This window comes from Rhinolophus hipposideros, assembly GCF_964194185.1.
Source record: "Rhinolophus hipposideros genome assembly, chromosome: 13".
Classification (NCBI taxonomy): Eukaryota; Metazoa; Chordata; class Mammalia; order Chiroptera; family Rhinolophidae; genus Rhinolophus; species Rhinolophus hipposideros.
The window spans coordinates 7,481,924-7,502,672 of NC_138059.1; the positions used below are offsets into that span (position 1 = coordinate 7,481,924).

Genomic DNA, 20,749 nt, shown 5'->3' on the forward strand with positions numbered 1-20,749 from the left:
GCTTTCTGACGGGTGCTAACCTGTATCTAACTATCGTGCATGGGTCCAGCTGCCTGCAGTGACTTAACCTATCTTCTTCTTGAGAAAAAAAGCTATAGTTTGCTTGTTCCAGTTTTTTTTATGAAGTAGCAGACTCTACAAGCACATTGGATCTCGTGGAAATGTACAGCTCATGAGCCACTGTGTTCTCTCCATCTATTCTTGTTCCTCCCCATGTTACAGAGTGTATCCTTCCTGTGTCACGTACTCAGTGCCCCAGCCTTTTTGTGGGGTGAGAATGTGGATCCTCTTGTCCAGTAGAGAGCCCATGGCTGCAGTGGCCCCACAGTGGCCCAGCTGCTCTCTCTCTTTGTAGCCAGTATAAAAGAAGGCATAGAAAGCCCACGTCCCCTTCCAACAGTGAAGTGGTTGGTCTTGATTCCGATACACCTTCCATATCTATTTTTGAATGGATTCATTTGAGAGGTGAGGCACGTAATTAATTCACGTCTCAAAACTCCAGCACAGAGTGTGACACCTGTCAGGATCATCTTCTTAGGGACCGATTTTGGTTACATAAGACCTCACACTAAAGCTTTCCATGGATGGCTGTTGCCCTTAGAACGCAAACCTGGCATTTCTCATTACCTGGCATTTCAGCCCTTCTACCACCTGGCTGCAGCCCAACTTTTCAATCATGTCACTTGCTACCTCCATCCTTGTACTCCAGCTCTCGACCTAGACCAGCAAACATGCCCCCACTCTTCTGTGCCTTTGATTTTTTTGCTGGTTGTTCCCTGCTTGCCTAACAGATCCAGTCTCTAGTCTTCTCTGCCTTTCTCTGGGCCCCAGGAAGCTAAGATTCATCGAAAGACTCATTAACCTCTAGCTTCCGGTCGGGTTTGGCCGAAGAAGGCACTGGATGGAGATTAGGAAATGGGAGCACACAAATGTCAATGCATTTATCTTCCCATCTCCTGCCCTGCCAGGCTGTGAAATGGCGGTGGCTGCATTTCTGTACCAAAGGCCATAGCTCCTATCAGGCAGCCCTTGCCTGCAGCTCCAGGATTTGCCCTGTCCCAGGGGTGTTTGTAGATCCACTCTTCTTAGCTTTTGGATGCTTTACCATCTATTGTTGGGTTCCGTAACTCTTCATTAAACTCTCTTCCTTACCCCTTTTGGGGTACCAATTGTGTCCTGCTAAGACCCTGAATTACTCTTATTGTGCCATTTGCATGTGAGGTCCTACTCCCATTTCTCTCCATTGCATTTGTAAGGCAGTTTAGCAGAGCAGGAAGACTAGGGCTCAAAAAAATCTTAGCTCTGTCTGGTCCAGTAACCACTAGGCACATGTGGGTATTCAGCACCTAAACTATGCCTAGTCTGAATTGAGATGTGCTGCGAGCATGAAACACACACCAGGTTTTGAAGATAGTACAAAAAAAAAAAAAAGGAAAGAAAGAAAGAAAAGAAAAGAAATGTACAATATCTCCTTTTTACATATGGGTTACATGTTGATTAGTCACCGAAATGACAATATTTGGGGTACATGTCGTTAAACAGAATGTACCATGGACATGAATTTCAGTGTTTCTTTTCACTTTTTTAAATGTGTGGACTAAGAATTGTTTAACTCCCTGGGTGACGCACATTACATTTCTGCTGCCCTATGTGCTTGTCCCATTTCAATTTCCAGCTGGCTGGTGTGACTCTCCGCAAGTTGCTGAACCACTTTACACGTGAGTTTCCTCATCTCTCCATTAGAAATAATAGTTCTTGCCCCAACCCCGGGGTGTGTTCTGAGAGACAAATAACATAATGCCTGAAAAAGTGTTATTTCAACTGTAAAGAACTTGGCAAATGTTAGGGCTATTTCTGTGAAAATCTCACCAACGCCCCAATCTGATGCTCAGATGTCCCTCCTCCAGGAAGCCTCCTCTCATGTTTCCAGTCCAGAGCCATCTCTGTTTTCCTTGGCACTTAGAAATTTGTCGTGAATGCTGGCTTTTCACACTCTGCCGAGTACTGTGGTTAGTGCTAGGATTCCCTCTAATCGCGGGTAAGATTTAGAGCAGTGAAGCAGAGGCCCAGTGTGTGTGGCCTGCGACCCTCCTGTAGCAGCTGACGTCACCCAAAGGATTGTGTTTACCCCACGTGGGTGAACCACCAACTCTTGCATTCCATCTGGCTGCATCTTCCAGCACACTCTTTGCATTTGGTGGATTGGGGGAAGGAGTGAAAGCTTTAAAGAAGGACAAACCTGGATTTGATTGTTAATTCCATACCTGGGTGACCTTGCGTGCGTCACTTATACTTGCTGAACTTTGGCTTTTTCATCTGTCAAAATGATAATCTCTTGTATCTCAAAGATTCTCAGAGGACACCAAGGAAATGAGTGCTGGGGATCATAGTTGGTCCTTGAACTTCTGAACCACCTGGGCCACAGCTTGAGTTTCACAGCAGAATATATTCTGATTCTGGTAACTACAGGTTTCCTTTTTGCTATTGGTGTTCTTTACTCACATTTGGCATCCTTAGAGGTACTAATTTCACAAATTCAGAGAGGCCATCACCCTGTGCTCATTTGCATACGATTAGCATTTCCAGAGGCAGCTTAGATAGAAGAAATCAATCACCATCACTGCCCTCAACACCTTTGCTCCAGCCTGGAGAAACTGTGGAGCAGCCAGAGAGCAACATGGGGCCTTTTATCTCATACATCTGTCCAGGGAATTTTGACTAAAGAAATTGGAGTTGGAAACACAATGCAAAAATGCTGCAAGGAAGGCATGCTCTGTTGCCTGGATATAGTTGAAGGCACATTTCGAAGGTGATAGTAGAATAGAGCAGGGGGAAAATAAAACATGTAGTATTTTAAAAAATGATTCATGCCGAAAGTAGCTTATTTCAGTTGGATTTGAGTACGGGTCCATTGACGGAAATTCTGTATTCTCTATTTTGTTTAAACCACCCTCAAAAGAGCACATATAATTCAAAAATAGTTTTAGAGCCATCTGAATACAGAACCCCCCTAGAATGTTCTGTTGGTTTGTTTCTAATCTTTTGCAAATCTTTGCCCATACCCAAACTGAAAGCAACGTCTTAGAAGGACACTTTGGTTATTCACAAAGCATGTAGCTTATTTGTCATAGAAACAAAAGCTTGCTTTCTTTTCACGCTCATACTTTGTTGTTTGCCCCATACTCAATTCAATTTCGTTATAGCAATAGCAAACACAACTAATATAAGCGTGTTTGGAAACAAACAGTCCTGCTTCCGGGTAAAGTTATGCCATCACTGGCGGAGCAGACATGGAGTGGACAGGGACCCCCTAAGTCTGAGTATTTAGCATGGCGGAGTCTCTCTCCATCAGGCGGACAAGCTATTGAACCAGTGAAGTGCAGGTCGACTGTGATGCCGTGCCATTTTATCCATCATTTATGAAAGATCAAAAGAGTCCCAGTGGATCTTTTAAAAACATTGAAATGGCCTTCATTGGCAGTCCAAGCCTACAGAGGGGAGGCGGCTGAGTAATCAAGGCAAGAAGAAACACAGACAAAGAGGAGCTCTGGCAACAGGGCCAGCGCCAGGTGAAAAAGAGGCAGAGGTTGGAAGTGAGAGATGTACAACTCCAGTTGCACTTGAGATGGAAGAGATCTACAAGCCAAGGAATGCCAAGGACTTCTAGCGGCCGTCAGAAGCTAGGCGAGCTGGGCCGATCCAGGGGTGGTGTGGGTTTCCACTAAATTCCCTTTGCTTTCTCCCAAAGGGTTTTTGTGCTCTCCTGGCTCCTCCCAATATTATAAAGATTTCAGCTTTGTGCCTACCTGCCCACCAAGTGCCAGAAACTCATAGCAACTCCAGAAGATCATTTTCCAAGGTGTCTAGTCCTCCTCCCAAACCAGCTTTGGACTGACTGAGTTCCATTCCTAACAGGCTTCAGGCACAGCTGGATCCAGGAGTCATCCAGTATACTGGATTTCTCTTCATTATTTAGGACTCAGCTAAGTCATCAAAATCCAATCAAAATTCCACATTCACTGACTTTTTCTCAGAGCCCACTTCAGAGCTCTTTTTAATGATTCGTTTCAGGTGCTTTAATAGTAACAAATGTATTATCACTCTTCAATCAGGTTACTGCATTATGGAATGTAGACCAAGACCTGAGGTAGGGGCCAGAAATAAAAATAAGATGAGATTTTTTTACATAGAATTTTTCGTGACAAAGTGGACTTTGGCAAGCTTGGCACTTTCCAACTTGTTTTGTAGTTATATGGGGCATGTCTTATATCTCTCCATTAGATTGCAAGTTTCTTGATCAAAAGAGGACTCATGCTTCCCCTGCCTGTGATATCTAACCTGGTATTAGATATTCAGTAACATTGTATCAAATGAATAAATTAAGGAGCCATTCCCACAGGGCCCCTTCCCCAAATATGAGAGTATTATTGACAAATATTGGAGAGTAACTTCCCTTCCCTGCTTGGTGTTGCAGAGCTTTTCATTTACCACAGAGCGTGTTCTTGTTGAACTCTACTCCGTCAGCTCCTCTTTTTTCATTCCCATTGTCCAAAGAGTTTACAGTTTAGGTCTATAGGAGACAGCTCTTTTGTATATTCATCGCCCAGAGGTAAATATTTCATCTTTACGCCTCCTGACTCTCCCACAGCTCCAAGCGTTTCATTTTTCCCACCTATTGTCCTGGTGTCTCTTTGGAACAGGCAAGAGACAGGTGGTGCCCTGTGATGACTTCCGTTGTAAGGACATCAATATTGCATGACAATCCTTTTCAGTCTCTGGCATGTGCGGTGCCGGCAGAGGTGAAGCTTGTGCCCTGCTCTGCCCAGCGCTGAGCACGGCGCCTGTCACTCGCTCATTCCTTAGCGAGTGGGTGGTGGATGACAATCCCTGATAGATTCCACAAAGACAGGGGAAAGACCATGATGTGAGAGTCAGCCCCAGGTGATCCACCGTCCCAAGAAAAGGCTGAATCCTGAATCAGCCTCCAGTGCGCAGAGACGGAAGCCACCTAATGGCTCCAGGTGCCAGGGTTCACATCCCGGGGCTGCCATTGCTCTGTGCCCTCGGGACAACTACCTAACCACTCTGTGCCTCTGTGTCCATCCACATCTGTGAATTATCAGTAATAAACATATCTACCTCATGAGTTGTTGTGAGAATGAAATGAGATGAATCACGAGCGGAGCATGACACGTAGTAAGTACCTAGTAAGCTCTGTTGTCGGTGGTGGGCTTGTCAGTGTAATTGCTACTCTTTCTTAGGCATTTGCTTGAATGGTGAACTAATACATTCCACAGAAAGCAAAACTCTCAGACTGCCAGAGACCGAGTGGATTTTAAATACGCATAGGGGGAAACAAATTGAGAAGCTGGGAGTGTGAAAAGATGGGGAAATCAAAGGCCACTGAATTCTAATTTATGTCATAAGAGGTAATTGGTGTTTGTCGACTGAAATAATAAAAGGGAGAGCTAATAAATGAATGATTATTGCATGTATTTTCCAGGTAAGCCCTCCTGAGTATGATGTTTTCTGCTTTTCAAATGTAAATGAGAAGTGTTTGATCATTGTCCTTCTCACAAGCAGAAAACTGCCATAATTAAATACTGGAGTGAAGGGTGCCGGTTCAGCTCATTAGCCATTGGTTTTATAGGCTGGCAGGAGGGGGGTTGCGGAGCCCACGTGCCCACACCTGCCCTGTGTGATTTCTCCAGGCCGTTTGTGGCCGTGTACCAGCAAAGGGGCCAGCAGCCACCCCACCTCTGCCATGTCCTCCAGCCTCTGACCCAGTTTCTTATTTGGAACGCTGGCCAAAAAAGACGTTTTTTGAAATGCAACAGAAGCAGGATGACTTGGTGATTTGGTGTCCTGCATTAAACATAATTTGGCCTGGAGCAAATGACTTCTCCGCCTCTCAGATTCCTCACCTGTAAAATCATTTTCCTAATTCCTACCTCCCAGGATTCTTTTGACCATTACATGGCCCAGTACACATTACGGTCATTTGTAACTGGACCCACACTACAGATGTAGTTATTACTTTCATTATTTGTTTAAATGTTGTATTTGAGGAAGATTTACAATCTCCTGGTAATACTGCAAGCGAGGGAATTGGTTGCATTTTAATCAATATTTCAACCTCCACATCAGACCAACTCTAATTGCTAGTAAAATCTAATGTTCTTGAAGAAAGGTGGAAAGCTCTGTTCCATATCAAGATAAAGCATAAATTCAATGTTTTTAAAATTTCAGTGGATGAGTGTAAAAAAACATTTGTAAATTATTAGAAGAAAAAAAAAAAAGATACCAGAGTAGCATTCTGAAACATGTACTGTGGCTCTAATCAGGTATCTATGGAAACAGCTGCATATTAACACTTAGACTAGGTGATAATTTGTTTTCTCTGTCCACAGGCAGCCACGGGTCAGGTAGTGCCCCAAGGTGTTGGCATGGTCCAGCATTTACAATCGTGAAAGATATCTGCCTGCTCAGAAGCAGACTGACTGTGAAGCTGATAAGAGTTTACACTCCAGGACCCGCCTCTTACAAGGCATTTGCAGGGCACTCCAAGGCCCTAGCGAGTTTGTAGTTCGGATTTGCAATGGTTAAAGGAGGTCCCTCCAACTTATTTACCACAAAACCTGCATCCAGCCACTGTCCCCGCCCCCTGGGAAGAGAGAAAACCTTCCCTCCCCCCCTCCACACCTTTGGGACTGAAGCCGTCACCTTGTGAAGACCCAGGCGGTTCCCTGTTTTCAGACATGGCTGCCAGTTTGAAAATGTACGTGTTCTGCCATGTCTGTCCCAATATTCTTGGGGAAAAAGAAAAAGCTTACAGTGTAACGGTCTTCCCCACACCAAGATTTGCAGTTGTCCAAAGTATGTGTGCCTGGTTAGCATATTGAAGCAATACTTGGTAGCTTTTATAACCTTGCTCTTGTCTCTCCTCACCGATGACAGAATGCTATTCTAACAGATTTTGAAGGTACCATAGTAGGAAAGAATTTTATCAGAATTGACAGGAATGTGTTTGAGAATTGTCGAAAGGCAGGTCTCTTGGTGCCTGCTGATTGTTTCCAGTGTTCGAATTTCACTGGAAAATTTATTTCTGAGAAAATCCCTACTGTGTGTACAGGCGACGAAATTGCTACATCGGCAAGGGAAGTCAGACAGACCTGGTTTCGAATCCCACCTTTGCACATGACTAGCGGTGTAAACTTGGGCACGAAATGTAACTTGATGTGCCTCAGTTTTCTTATCTGTTAAATTGGAATAATCCTACCCCGTGGAATCGTTGTGAGCCCGTATTTGAAATAAATGCTGTGGTGTGACGGAGGGACAGTCACCCCCAGACCCCACTTCTCCCATTCTCTCTATCACTCCTAGTGTCCCCAGAGTGCCAGGGTCTTGCTTCTGTGCCACAGCTTATGGGACTCAGCTGTTGGGGTTCTCCTGTGTCTGCATCCCCCACAGGCTGGGTGTTCTTCAGTGCTGGAATTGTATGCAGCACCAGCAACACCCTCAGCCTGGCCCGCGGCAGGCACGAGTGCTGTTCTTGGGCACGAAATGTAACTTGATGTGCCTCAGTTTTCTTATCTGTTAAATTGGAATAATCCTACCCCGTGGAATCGTTGTGAGCCCGTATTTGAAATAAATGCTGTGGTGTGACGGAGGGACAGTCACCCCCAGACCCCACTTCTCCCATTCTCTCTATCACTCCTAGTGTCCCCAGAGTGCCAGGGTCTTGCTTCTGTGCCACAGCTTATGGGACTCAGCTGTTGGGGTTCTCCTGTGTCTGCATCCCCCACAGGCTGGGTGTTCTTCAGTGCTGGAATTGTATGCAGCACCAGCAACACCCTCAGCCTGGCCCGCGGCAGGCACGAGTGCTGTTTATTGAAGGAAATTGAGTTGAATAGTCAAATAGAACCAAGTACGTGTGCTCCTTTGATGGCTAATAGAATAGCAGAGAGGTGCGTGGTGGGACATTTGCAAATATGTGATCAAGAAGAGTTCCAGGGCGCACATAATTTCTGTGGGCCTGATAAATTTTAGAAAGGAGTTTTGAGTATTGATGAAATTATAAAATACCTTTCTGCTCCCCTCACCCCTGCCAGCATGAAACTAAAGGACTTGTCCATTGGCCTTGGAGGTGGGTTACGTCCTGTCTGGCGACGTCGCTGTCCCTTTTGTCAACCTTGTGGACCGGCTTCTCATTCCCTGTGAAGGGCAGAGAGACCAGGAGAGCCATCGCTGCCACAGCAGTTAGCTCCAGAGCTATACCGCCTTCTAGGTCCATCGGCACACTAGAGACAATGGCCACCTTCTGAACAGCCATCAATCTGGTGACTGGACACTGGAAACCTACTGTTTTTAAAAACCCAGTAAGTCCATAACCACGATTGCCAGCAACAAAAAGCAGAAGTAGCTGGAAAACTAGCCCCTGTCTAGCCTCCACATTCTAAATCTTGCAGGAGTGCATCTGATTGTCAAAACCCAAATCACACGCAGAGCTGTAGGGTCTGGACAAGTGCAGTCACGGTTCTCCAGATTCTTTGTTTCAGAAAGGGATACTCGTGTGCTTTTTGTTTGTCTGTTTTACCTTTTTCCACCGCAATTCCCAGGAAGAGGTGCATTTGACTTGATGATCCTAGTTCAGGGGTGTCCAAACTTTTTTCAACGTTTTTCACGAAGGGCCACATGCGGTAAAATACACAACCAGCTGGGCCACTCACTCGAGGTGAAGTACGTATTGCCTCACCTGGTTTATTTAAGTAAACTAAATATATTTTGGGAATTTGCTGCGGGCCAATTCACAATGGATGGCAGACCGCAGTTGGCCCGCGGGCCGCAGTGTGGACACCCCTGCTCTAGTTAGTATACAAAGATATAGATGTAAAGTAAAGAAAATATCCAGCATACAGCACTGACCTTTATTGTCACTGGATTCTGAGGTTTTTCCGTTTTTTATCTATTTCAGTTTTCAGTGCTGTGTATAAGCCACCATACGAGTTTGATTTCAGGCCCATGAATGTGTCACAAGATGCAGTTTTTAAAATGCTGCATTAGACATGGAGTTGAATGCTGGTCCAGCAGACCCACCGTACCCCTTATCTGCTCATTCCAGCTGGGTCTCGGTACTCTCTAGTTCCTCTGGCTAGAGCCTGTGGCTTGTGAGTAATTCTGATTCTTCAGGAGGCAGGACCCCACGAGAAAGCCTCCCAGGGGCAGGGCATTAGTTTCTCCTCTGAGACAGTAGCCACCACTTCTGACTATAAGCCATAGGCGAATGGGGAAGTGGAGAACCCAGCAAAGGACAATGAAGAAAAAAAATGAACAGTGCTTTGGTGGACAGGGCACTAGCTTTATTTACGGACAGAGGGAAGTGTTCGGAAGCTTTGGAAGTATTGGGCGTGCGTGTGTCATCAAATATTTGCAAAAGAACACTGGCTTTCATGCCAAGCTCACTGAGTTTGCAAGTCTTGGTTCTGCCACTTACATTGTTAGGTGTCTTGGGCAAATGTTTTCCTTTCTGAGCCAATGTAGCCATCTGTAAAACAGGATAATAAGGCCCATTTGTAGTATGACCTCAGATGATTTATAATGTCTTTCTGGATTTATTTTTCATAGCTGTAAAATGGGCTTCTTTGTTCCATTGGGTAGCTGTGAGGATCGAATTAAATGAACTGTGTGACAAGTATCACACACAAAAAGTGCTCAGTAAATGTTAGTCCCCCTTCCTAGTTGTGTATTGTAATCAACTACCTTATCGTCCCATTATCTGTTCATGTGGGAGATGAATTACATTTTGCTGTATAATAAACCCAAAATGTACTGGCTTAAAACAGCCACCATTTATTTAGCTCACAATCGTGTGGGCTGGCTCTGGGGTTCTGGTCTCATCAGCACTGCTGATCTCTGCCGGGCTCTTTCACGTGTCTCCAGTCAGCTGGTAAGACTGACGGCAGCTGCATGGCCTAGAACAGCGTCATTCACACATCTGGGGATCAGAAGACTGTAGATCAGGGTGCCCACTTCTCTACCACGTCGTCTCTCATCCTCCAACAGGCTAGCTCAGGCACCTTCACCTGGTGGTCTCAGGGTTCCAAGCAAAACCCCAGTGTACAAGCACATTTCACACCTCTACGTGTGCCGTGTTTGCTCTTGTTCTCCTGGCCAAAGCAAGTGACATAACCAAGCCGAGAACCAGTGTGGAGGGCAGTAGCCAGGGGGAATTATCAGGCACATGTGTGCACACTGTCTGTCACCTGGAGTAAGTTTGGGTTGCCCATGGCTCCCTTCCTGGAAGGTCTACAAGATGCTGGACAAAAACCATAGCTCTCATTTTCTCCCCACTTAATGCCTCCTAGGAAGCAGGAAGATGTTATTATTGTAGACAACTATGGCTTATGAAAAAAGGCTTATGATGAAAGTGGCTGCCATTGTATTATATTATACTATATTATATTACATTACATTACATTATATTATATTACGTTATATTATATTTTATATATTATATACCTAACTGTTCACATTTATGTTATCCAATATAAACCTTCTTTTCTGGTTCATTTTAGGAGTTTAATGTGTAGAAGGAAAGAAATGTAGGGAAGCAAAGGGGAGAAAGAGAGCAATTAGTATTTATTGTTCCCCTACTATACGAGTATGTCCGCGACTCTGTCATTTTCACGTGACACATTTGCCACACCACGGAAGGCTGTATCGTTCCCGTCTTCCAGAGAAGAAATTATGCTCAAGCAAAATCACTCAGCTAGAAAATGGACGCAAGCCTCACCTGTCTTACTTCAGAGCACCTGGTCATGTATTTTCTCTGTTCCCTAGCCTTGCAATCCTTATACGCCCCTTCTCCCCCTCCCTGACTTTAAAAATGGCTCCCTAGTCCCCTATGGGCTAAAGGTCAAATTCCTTGTTATTAGCATTCAAGGGCCATGCCAAACGATTTCCAATGGAATTGTCAAGTCTCAATTGTGACCCATCCCCTTTCCCAGAGAACCTTCAACCATCCCGAATTCATCCTCAGACTTGTCATCTGCTCTGCACTCTCTGTCCCTTTGCCCATTGCCTGAGTGTTCTGCCCTGACTCTGTCAGGCACACTCCTAATTTTTTAAGGCACCATAATATCCAGCTGGAATAGCTCGTCCTCAATGAAGCCTCTCTGTGAAGTAGGCAGGACAAGGCTTAAGGGCCACGTTTACACCTAAGAAAACTCAGATTCACACCTCCCGTGCCCAGGATCAGACAATTAGTGAGCAAATGCCAAAAAAAAAACCACTCAAACTGAGTTCTTGCCATTGTGATGTCCAATCTACCCATCAGTGGCTTTTTGTTGAAAATGGCACAATGCTTAGCAGTGTTTTGGTGTCTAAGAAAAGTAGGAAAAGTTGTCTGAAAAAACCTTCAAGCACTCTCTAAAAAGTCTTTGAAATCCTCAAGCCATAAGAAGTGTTTAAAGAGAGATTTTTCGAGAGAGACTCCTGAGCCACAGATTCTGGGCCTAATATCTTCTGGGCTCAGCACAAGTGTTCTTTATTTCTCGCATTTGACTAAATTCCTTTTGGGAGAGCTTAGCATCTCACCCGAGTGTCGTATTGCGTGTCGTTTATCATTTTATTACTGAAGGGAAGCAAAGGGCCTTCCTTTTATTTCTTGATGCCGGAGCTGTCTAGATATCAGACTAGACCCTCAACTAAAGGTACCATGGGTATGCTGAGCCTCGGTTAGGCTCAGACTTACGGCAAAGGCTGGCATTGCCATTGTCCTGTATCCTTCTATATTCCAGGAGCTAGTACTGTGGAAGCAGATGTACATTATGCAGGTTCTTTACTGAGCCATCTCTTAGGGAGTGGAGAGAAATGTTTTTTCACTGATACTGTTTAAAACGGCCAGTGAATGGTGATAATAAAAGGCAGAACAATTTTTAGTCTTTTTTTAGTCTTTTCCGTTCCTTTATTATTTTAAATTCCCTACAGACAAGGAATCCCCTTATTGCCATCACCTTGTACAGACCACTCCCCACTTCTTCTCCGCACACCCATGGTAGGCCACTGCTGCTTAGCAAGATGGAAAAAGACCTATCTCACTGGGTCCTGGTGATCATCCCAGTAGAGAGCTGTTGTTACCATTTTACAGATGCCGTCATCTGTAAAATGAGGCTTGGAGAGGCTACGTCTCCTGAGCTCGCAGCTGAGTTACAGACCGCTGTGATCTGTGAAGTAGTTGTGTGACCTTGGCTGGCCTTGTGCACTGGGGTCTCCCGGCACACAGTAGGCCTTCAGCAATGATTAGCAAATGAAAGAAGGAGGAAAAAGCTTTGTCTCCAGGTTTCCAATTGGATATATCTAGGAGCTAACTAAATGAAGAAACCTGAGAAAATCTTAACTCCTCGAAAAGACAAACAAGATGAAAGAAGTCCCTGAAACCTGAATTTTGTGCCTCATCCTTTAAATTACGCTCCACGTCATGGATTATGGACCGCAGCATCATGCTGGCCACGGCCACGGCCTATGAGGTAGCCACTAAGATGAATTAAAGCCTATCTGATGACCACTGCTTTTTCATAAGCACCTACTGTGTACCAGGATCTGTAAAAGGGACTTTGTCATTCAGTGTGGGCCACAGTCCTGGGAGGCAGCTGTTGTTATTCCCATTTTGTTGATGAGGAAACTGAGGCTCAAAGGAGGCATATAAGTTATCACAGTCACAGAATGAGTCAGCTGTTGATCTCAGCCAGGATTCACCTTGAGCTTGACTCCCAAACCCTTTAGTCTTGGCATTTATGAGCAGAACCAATGTTCCTGGGTCTTAGACCACCTTCTAGTAGACAGGGGTGTTAATCCAGGCTTTACACACTCAAATGCCAGAGTCAAGATTTTGATGACAAATGTTTGAAAACGTTTTAATTATTAGGAGTGTGACTGGCGTTTTTTCACTGTAGCCCAGTTGCCTTTTCACATATTCAATTCATTTTTCCCATATTTCCTGTGTAATATCCTCAATTTCAAAGCTTTAAGCTTTAGCGCTAATATACAATTAGAGTTCTAAAACAATGCTTAAAATAGAGCATGCTTGCCAGTGAGTTTCGCAAACATTTGGGCTGTGGCTGCAGTGTGCTAGACACTAATTCTTTTACAAACATGAACTCATTCAATAGCATGAAGTAGATGCTATTCTTATCATCTCCAGTCTCAGATGGGGAAATTGTGGCACAGAGAGGTTCAGTCAGAGTCAGGAGGGGCAAAGTTAGGGTTCAAAGCCAGAGCCCGACTCCAGGGCCATGCACCCGACCGCCATACTGCACTGCCCTGTTCCTCTCTCCCCTTCACTTCGGGTTCCCTGCTCTGCATTGCTTCCCTCCTGTCAGAGCTAGTGTTTACCTTTCATGCATCTGTTTCTTCCACACATGTGCATTAGGTACTGCGTTGTCTACCTTCATTTCCTGCCAAGTCCCCACCCCCCTTCTGGAACTGCCTTCCTTTTCTCTGTACCCAACCCACCTTCCTCTTCATGGTCACCCCAGTAATGACCATGCTTTTTATTGTGATGCGGCACCTCTCACCATGAGCCTTAGGCAGGACTGGATGTTTGACCCAAGCAGAGTTTTTACGCAGACATGTCGATCTGAGCAAGAATCTTCTCAAAATGGTCAAAGATACAAGGTGGAAAGACTGAGAGCTCTCCGTGGCTGGGGAGTGAGACGGAAGGATGGAAGTAAGCTATGGGAGAAGCAGATACCCAAGTTGGGTCACTGGGACCTTTTGTTCCCAAGGTCCAGCCTCTGTTTTACCCTTAGGTTCTATGAGACACCCCAAGGTACTTACGATAAAGCCTGCGTTTTCTTCAGCTGTGCTGAGTTGGGTACCTAGCTCTTTGTCACCTAAGGAATCTGCACAATATGGCTACCCCTTCCTTACTAAGGCCATGTTGGGTTTTGGAGGTGGAGGAAACATTATCTTGGTTCTCAAATATGTCACAGTCTAGGGAGGGTGACAGACACCCAAATAAGAATTGTAAAATCCCTTTGGCTAAGGCAGTCAGGATGGTGATTGTGCAATTAACTGGAAAAGTTGGTTAAAACGGAGAATTATAAAAATTATACTTACATACTTTATTTGTAACTTAACCATAAAGTAGTCATTCGTTATCTGGTCTTTTAAACTGAGGCCCAAACTTGTTTTGTTTTGTTTTTTAGCATAGATCTATTGTTTCTTACAGAGACCATAGTTAATAGTGCATCCACCAAGACTTCTAGTTCCTTAAAATGGAGTAAGAATTTAAAAGTACTTGCAAAATTATCACAGTGACTTCTGGATTTTAACTATTGTTCTCACAAATTTTTACAGCTGTCTTGCCCACGCCTAATTTGGTAGCAATGCTTTAGTTATTCAGTTTTACCAAGTCTTTCCAAAGCATTCCATTCTATTTTCATACAAACAGAATCTCTCATTCCTATATATTTACTGTCTCATTAAATCGAGTGAGTGTACTAGCAGATAAAATTGACATAATTATGTTTGGAACAAGCTCAGTGACTCCTGGTCAGCAAGGGGCTGCAGATGGAATAGAAGCTGTGGATATTTAGGCAGCTCTCCACCAGCTGGGGACTTTCAGCCCTACAGTGGCCTGCTCAGCTGATGTCTGTGACGGAGGGACTGAAAAAAGTGGGTCCAGCATCAGGTAATCCAGAGTCGCTTAAGTGCAGGTCAGCCAGGAGAGCTTCTAGGGCTCTAAAGTATACAGGTGCTGGCTCAGGGGTTGGTGCAGGTTCCAATCTGGACGGAAGGAGGCAAATCTACACAGCATTTAGGGGAAGGCTTCACGGAGGTGGTGTCACTTCACCAGACCAGGTCGAGAAGGCAGCCCAGGCACAGGTCCAGTACGATCAAAGGAATACATGACTCATGTGAATAACTGCGTGGTTTAGAACACTAGGGTGGGGAGCCCATGTATTCCCCATGAGCACATGCCTTGTTCTGAAACTAAGTACCCCTCGTTTTATCTCTACAGATCCAAGTTTTGACCTCTTGATCTCCATCTTGCTCTGAGTCTTAATGATAATCTGTGTAGAAGCTTCTCCTCCTTTCTCTTGCCAGCTCTCGCAAGGCTCCCGGACCTCACCTGCTAATAGAGCAGACTGCCCTAAATCACTGGGTCTCCTGCCCCCATTTCTAGTGAGGGCTTGTTCCTGCCTTACTGTCATAGTGCTTGTCAAGCTCCTGCTAACCACCTTCACTGGACCTCTCTGATACCATGACTATCGCTTCCTAGGCCTGTCATCTCTGAGACTGAGCCCTTAAGCCCCCCTTGTGAAATCCAAGACCATATCATCCCTGTATTTATAGCATCTAATATACTTTCCCATAGGAGAATCTCAGTAAAAACCTGTCAAATGAATGAATGAATGAATGAATGAATGAATGAATTTAATGAGAGACAATGGACCATAGTCCTCGCTCTTCCCTCGTGCCTGAAGCATGTTTCCCTAGCTTTCCACAGGACTGCTTCCTCTGCCATTCAGGTCCCAGCCCGACAGTCACCTTGAGGAGTCCTTCACTGACCATCCAGCGAAGGCAGCCCCCAGGGCCCCTAATCTGCACCCCGGTCCACGTATTATCTCTAGAACATTAGCTCTACAAAGGCAAGTACCATGTCGGTTTTTGTTTCCTGATGACTCTCCATGCCCAGCCCTGCCCCTGTCACATAGCACCTACTCCTTGATGGGCAAAAAAATGAAAAAATGGATGAGCTATGATCCAAGTTCCAGAGGAAAAACGAACATGGCCTGAGTCTCCACCTTGCACTTACCAAGTGCATGACTTGGGCTGCCTGATTTCACCTATGCTCTTTGAATCTCGGTCTCCTCGTACGTCAAATGGGGTGGAAATAGTAATTTACCACATCCTACGATTAATGAGAGGTTTTGATTAGATAACTACATACAAAGCACACGGCGGCTACATAGTGAGTGGTCATAACAGTCAGCTAACCCCAGACTAAATCTCTCGGCTGTCCCCGGACCTTCACTGCTGAGAGGGATTCATCAGAACCCACTCGGTTGGCAAGAGCTTGAGAGGAGCGAGTTCTTCCTGAAGCCACTAAGAAGCCCTGCTTTGCATAAACCCAGACATGCTGCCGGCATCAGGGGGCTGCCCTGTTCCCTTTCTCTTCCCCTTCTATAACTAGTTGCATAAAATAAAGATCCTGAATCCCTCGGTGCTTTCACCTTTTCTTCCCCTCAGGGTGTACTGTAGCAATTGATGCTTGTGAAACTATTTTGATGACATGAATAGAGCATGTTATGAGATGAGAGGAAAATCCAGACAGGAGCCACTGATTCATTTTGAATCCACCCGGGGGCCCCTTTTCATGCAAATGGAAAAAACCCAGGGAGAAAAGATGTGCAGAAAAAGAGCACAGGGGCCACCCTGGACCACAGTGGGGCTCTAGGAGAGCGTCTTCTACCTCTGATCTCCAAAGCTGAAAAGGCATTTATTGTGCCTCAGCGGGAGCAGGGCAATGTATTATGGGGCAAACTTTCCCATTTTCTTTCAGATTGTGTTTTCAGGGGACTTGAATGATGTTTCTCAAGGAGTCAACAAATCGGAGGGAAACAAAAGTGTTGCAAATAGGCTTTTATGAGCAGACTCCAGGCAAATGCCCTGTGTCTGGCAGAAAAATGTTTTACAAAGGGAGGAACTGGGGCAGTTGCCAGTAGCAGGACTGGCTGAGGCCTGGCAAGCCTCGGTGCTGGAGAATTTTGCTATTAAAATTTTATTCCCACTCGGCAGTGACTGCGTGAACAGGTCCTCAAGTACCTGGAAAATAGACAGATAGAGGTAATGAACATGAAAGGAACATGATGGCAGGGCATTTGCAAGAAGCGTGCCTATCAGTCCCACAATGAGACAGCTTTCAAGAGAGGGAAAAGCCTCATCATCTGACACGCGTGAGCACTTCATTAACAAAGTGCTTTGCATGAGAGCAGGGTTAAAGGGAGCAGAGAGAAGGAAGGAGCTTAACACCAGGCCGTGACATATTTTATTTCATTGAATTCTCACAGCAGCCCTGTGAAGTAGATGGTGTCATTGCTATTGGTCAGATTAGGGACATACAGCACAGGGATGGCGTAGCTCACCTAATGCTACCTTACTGTTAAATGACAGAGGCAGGACCCAAACTCCCGCCAGACTCAAAACCCAGGGCTTTTCCCATCTCACCAAGAATCCTGTCAAGGAATAACATGGTAAAGAATTGCATTCTGGTACTGCCGCTTGGTAACTGCTCGAGTCATGCAAGTCATTTCATTTCTCCTAGCCTCAGTCTGTCCGTTGAACGAAGGTCCTTATTTGTGCCTGCTTGTTTTCTGGGGTTTGCGAGGAAGGAATGAAAGAATGCGTGGTCACAATGCTTAAGTTCCATAAACAATGAGGAAGATATGAGAAACTATGGTGATCAGAATGCACTTGTCTTAAACTCAGTTCCACTCTAGAGTGAATTATACAGCAAAGGATCCAGATGTTTGCCCAGGTTCTATAACGTGCCATCTTCCTAGGATTTAGTTCATGTTGCTAGTTGACCAGTTGTTTTGTTTTTTGATCTGCTGTGCTGATCACAAGGGAAAAATACTGACTCATTGAGTGTTAGGTCCCTACTTTCAGACTGTTGTGTCTCATTTCCTCTCCCCTTGATAAGGAGGCAGCGCCTCCTAAACCCAGTTTCTTTCACATATTCCCTGTTTCAATAAACATAGCGCATTCTCTTCATCAACCGAACTCAAAACCTAGCCATCACCGTGGCTGTGCCCTCTTTCTCTCCTCCATCTCAGTTGGTCCCCAATCCTGTACATCTTGTCCCATGTCACCTCGTACCTGGACCACTGCAGGGGCCTCCCCAAATGATCTCTCTGCCTCTACCCTTGGCCCCCACCCCACAATTCAGTCTCCAAACCACAGCCAGGACGGTCTTTTAAAATGTAGAGCAGTTTATGTCACGCCTCTGCTTAGTACTACGTAGTGGCTTCCAAGTGTAGTTGGAATTAAATGCTAACATCTTCCATAGGCCTATAACATCCATCTCCACCTCCAGCCTCATTGCTTGTCACCACACCGTGTAGCACCACCCTCCAGCCACACCAGGGCTCTTTTTTCTTTGCCTCAGGGCATTTGCACTTGCTGTTTCCTTTTCCTGGAGCTTTCCTCTCCTTGCACAACACTGGGCTGGCTCATTCCAAATTTTCATGTATCCGTTTAAATATCCATTCTCAGAAAGGTTATTCCTAAGCCCTGATTTGAATCATGTCAACCATTATACTCTCTGATTATATAACCTGCTTTTGCATGGCACTTATCACATTTTGTCCGTATGTATATTTAACGTTCATCTCCCCTATGACAATATGAGCTCCAGAATGAGGTCCCCCATCTCCATTTGGTCCACCACTATACACCCCACAGCCGGCACAGTGCGTGGAAAATGACAAGGAGACAGTAGGTATCTGTCATGTTCGTAGAATGGGATGAAAGTAGCCGTTCCTCAAGGAATTTAGGGAAGAGCCCCATGGCTTCGCCACTGCCCACCCACCCGTCTTTGAGTCAGTGTCAGGCTAAGCCTGTCCCTCTTCGTGCTGTGTTCCAGGAGCGGCTCGTGCTGTCCGTGCTCCCCCGCTTTGTCGTCCTGGAAATGATCAATGACATGACAAATGTGGAAGACGAGCACCTGCAGCACCAATTCCACCGGATCTACATCCATCGCTATGAGAACGTCAGGTGGGAAACAGACCCCCCCGCCCCGCGTGCCCGTGTGCTGTGCGCATGCCTGGCTGCTCACCTCTCACTGCCACGACTTCTGTCTCCCAAACATCAGCCCCTTTCTTCATTTGGTTGGTTACTTCGTTAGTGATTATTCTTCAGAGGCTTCTAAATTTCCAAAGTGAGGCGGAGAGGAGTGTCAGAGGGATGCAGTGATAGTCGCTGGCTGACTTACTGCTTAGCTCCCTTGCAGTAGACTTGCCAGCCTTTACATTTTGAGTGGGAAAGTCACACGCCTTTTACACGATGGCTGGAAAGAGAATCCCAGAATGGGATCTGGAGGCCTCAGGGATGATCTCGTAGGTCTCCTCCTTGTATTCCTCATAAGTATCTTTAAAACAATGCAAAAAAGGATTATAGCTTCTTTTAAAAGTATGCAAACATATTTTTGGCCAACCATCCATTTATCCATCCATCTACCCACCCACCCACCCAGCCAGCCATCTATTCATTCATCTACCCATTCACCTTTCTATCCACCCACCCATTTACCTGACCATCCATTCATCCATCCATCTACCCATCCATCCATCCACCCATCCATCTGTTTATCCATTCACTCATCCATCCACCCATCCATCCACCCATCCTCCATCTATTTATTCATCCACCCATTCACCCTTCTATCCACTCACCTGCCCGTCCATCCATTCATCCATCCATCTCCCCATCTCTCCCCCCACCCATCCATCCATTCACCTACGCTTCCATCCATCCATCCATCAGGGCTCTCTCTGTGCCCAGCACTGCATTAGACAATATGGTGTATACTGAAAATCAGGGTGGTTTCCTTAGTGAGGCAGACTGGCTTTAGAATCCCACTTCTACCTTTTCCTTGTGTGTGACCGTGGGAAACATACAGGCCTGAATCTCAGGATCTTTCTCTGTTAAATGGGCATTTTAGTAGCCACCTTACCGTAAGTGACCTATAAAGCATAAGATGGGTAAGCACATAGTAGGGCATTAGGTATACTCGAGGTTGTTTCCTAGTGGCAAGCATAAAGGAATCTAACCCTGCCTGATTTAAAAGAAATGCACTGAGAGACTGCATGGTGGCTCACACAGCAATTAGGGAAGGGCGGAGAGGAAGGCTTAGGGAACGGGCCGAATGAAGCCAGAAGCCAGAAGTGTAACCAGAATCACAGCAGAGCACTAGACCAATGAGGACCGTGCTTCCACTGCTCCTGAAGAATCCATTGCTTGTGCTGCCGGCCCTGACCCTGCTGTCCCCGACATAGCTGCCACCTCTGCAGTTCCTCCCGCAGCCCCCAGGATATGGATGTGCCTGCCTCTCCCTGCCCCCACTCTCTGCTTCCCTGCCTCTCAACTTAACCCTGGGGCAGATGTGGCCAACGTCTCACCAAATATCATAGCGGGGAAATTTCCCAGATGTAGGGGAGAGTCTGTACATTGAATAGGTCTGAAAAGGTCCATGGACCTTCTTGTGCCCTTCTCCTCCACTTTAAGAGAGGAGGGAAGGACAGCTTTCCCCATCTACCAGCATCTCTGGCTTTTCCACTCCTGGCAGGCACGGACACTCACTGGAAGCAAGTCCAGCAGCGAGCGTGATTCTAACACAGTCCTTTTGCAGACGAGTCAGGATAGGTCTTCTCTGAGTCTCGTCCAAGAGTTGAGCTACACGGGTTTAGATGCCTGAATTTGTAGAGAGCCCCTTGTCAGACCACAACCCCAGTAAAAGATGATCTCCAGATCTCACAATTGGTCCCATAGATAACAGGAACTCATCGATACCAATTCTAGAACAACAGGTTCCAGGCAGTAATTATCATACAGTGTGTGGTTCTATTATGAAAGTAAGCTAAGGGTGCAAAGAGTTCATAAAAAGAGGAAGACATGGATGGGTGCAGTGAGAAGTGGATAGAGAAACCTTCCTAGAAGAGGTGAGTCTCATTTGCCTTACTCGAAA

The 20,749-nt window shown here is 45.6% G+C and overlaps 1 protein-coding gene across 2 annotated transcripts in view; it reads left to right on the forward strand.

The window, feature by feature from the left end:
• Positions 1 to 20,749, forward strand: part of ADCY8 (adenylate cyclase 8) — a 171,613-nt gene that overhangs the window by 35,701 nt on the left and 115,163 nt on the right. For both annotated transcript variants that reach the window (XM_081070317.1, XM_081070318.1), the window contains exon 3: positions 18,650 to 18,780. In XM_081070317.1, coding sequence (XP_080926443.1) covers positions 18,650 to 18,780 — 131 coding nt within the window. The remainder of the gene's footprint in view (positions 1 to 18,649; positions 18,781 to 20,749) is intronic.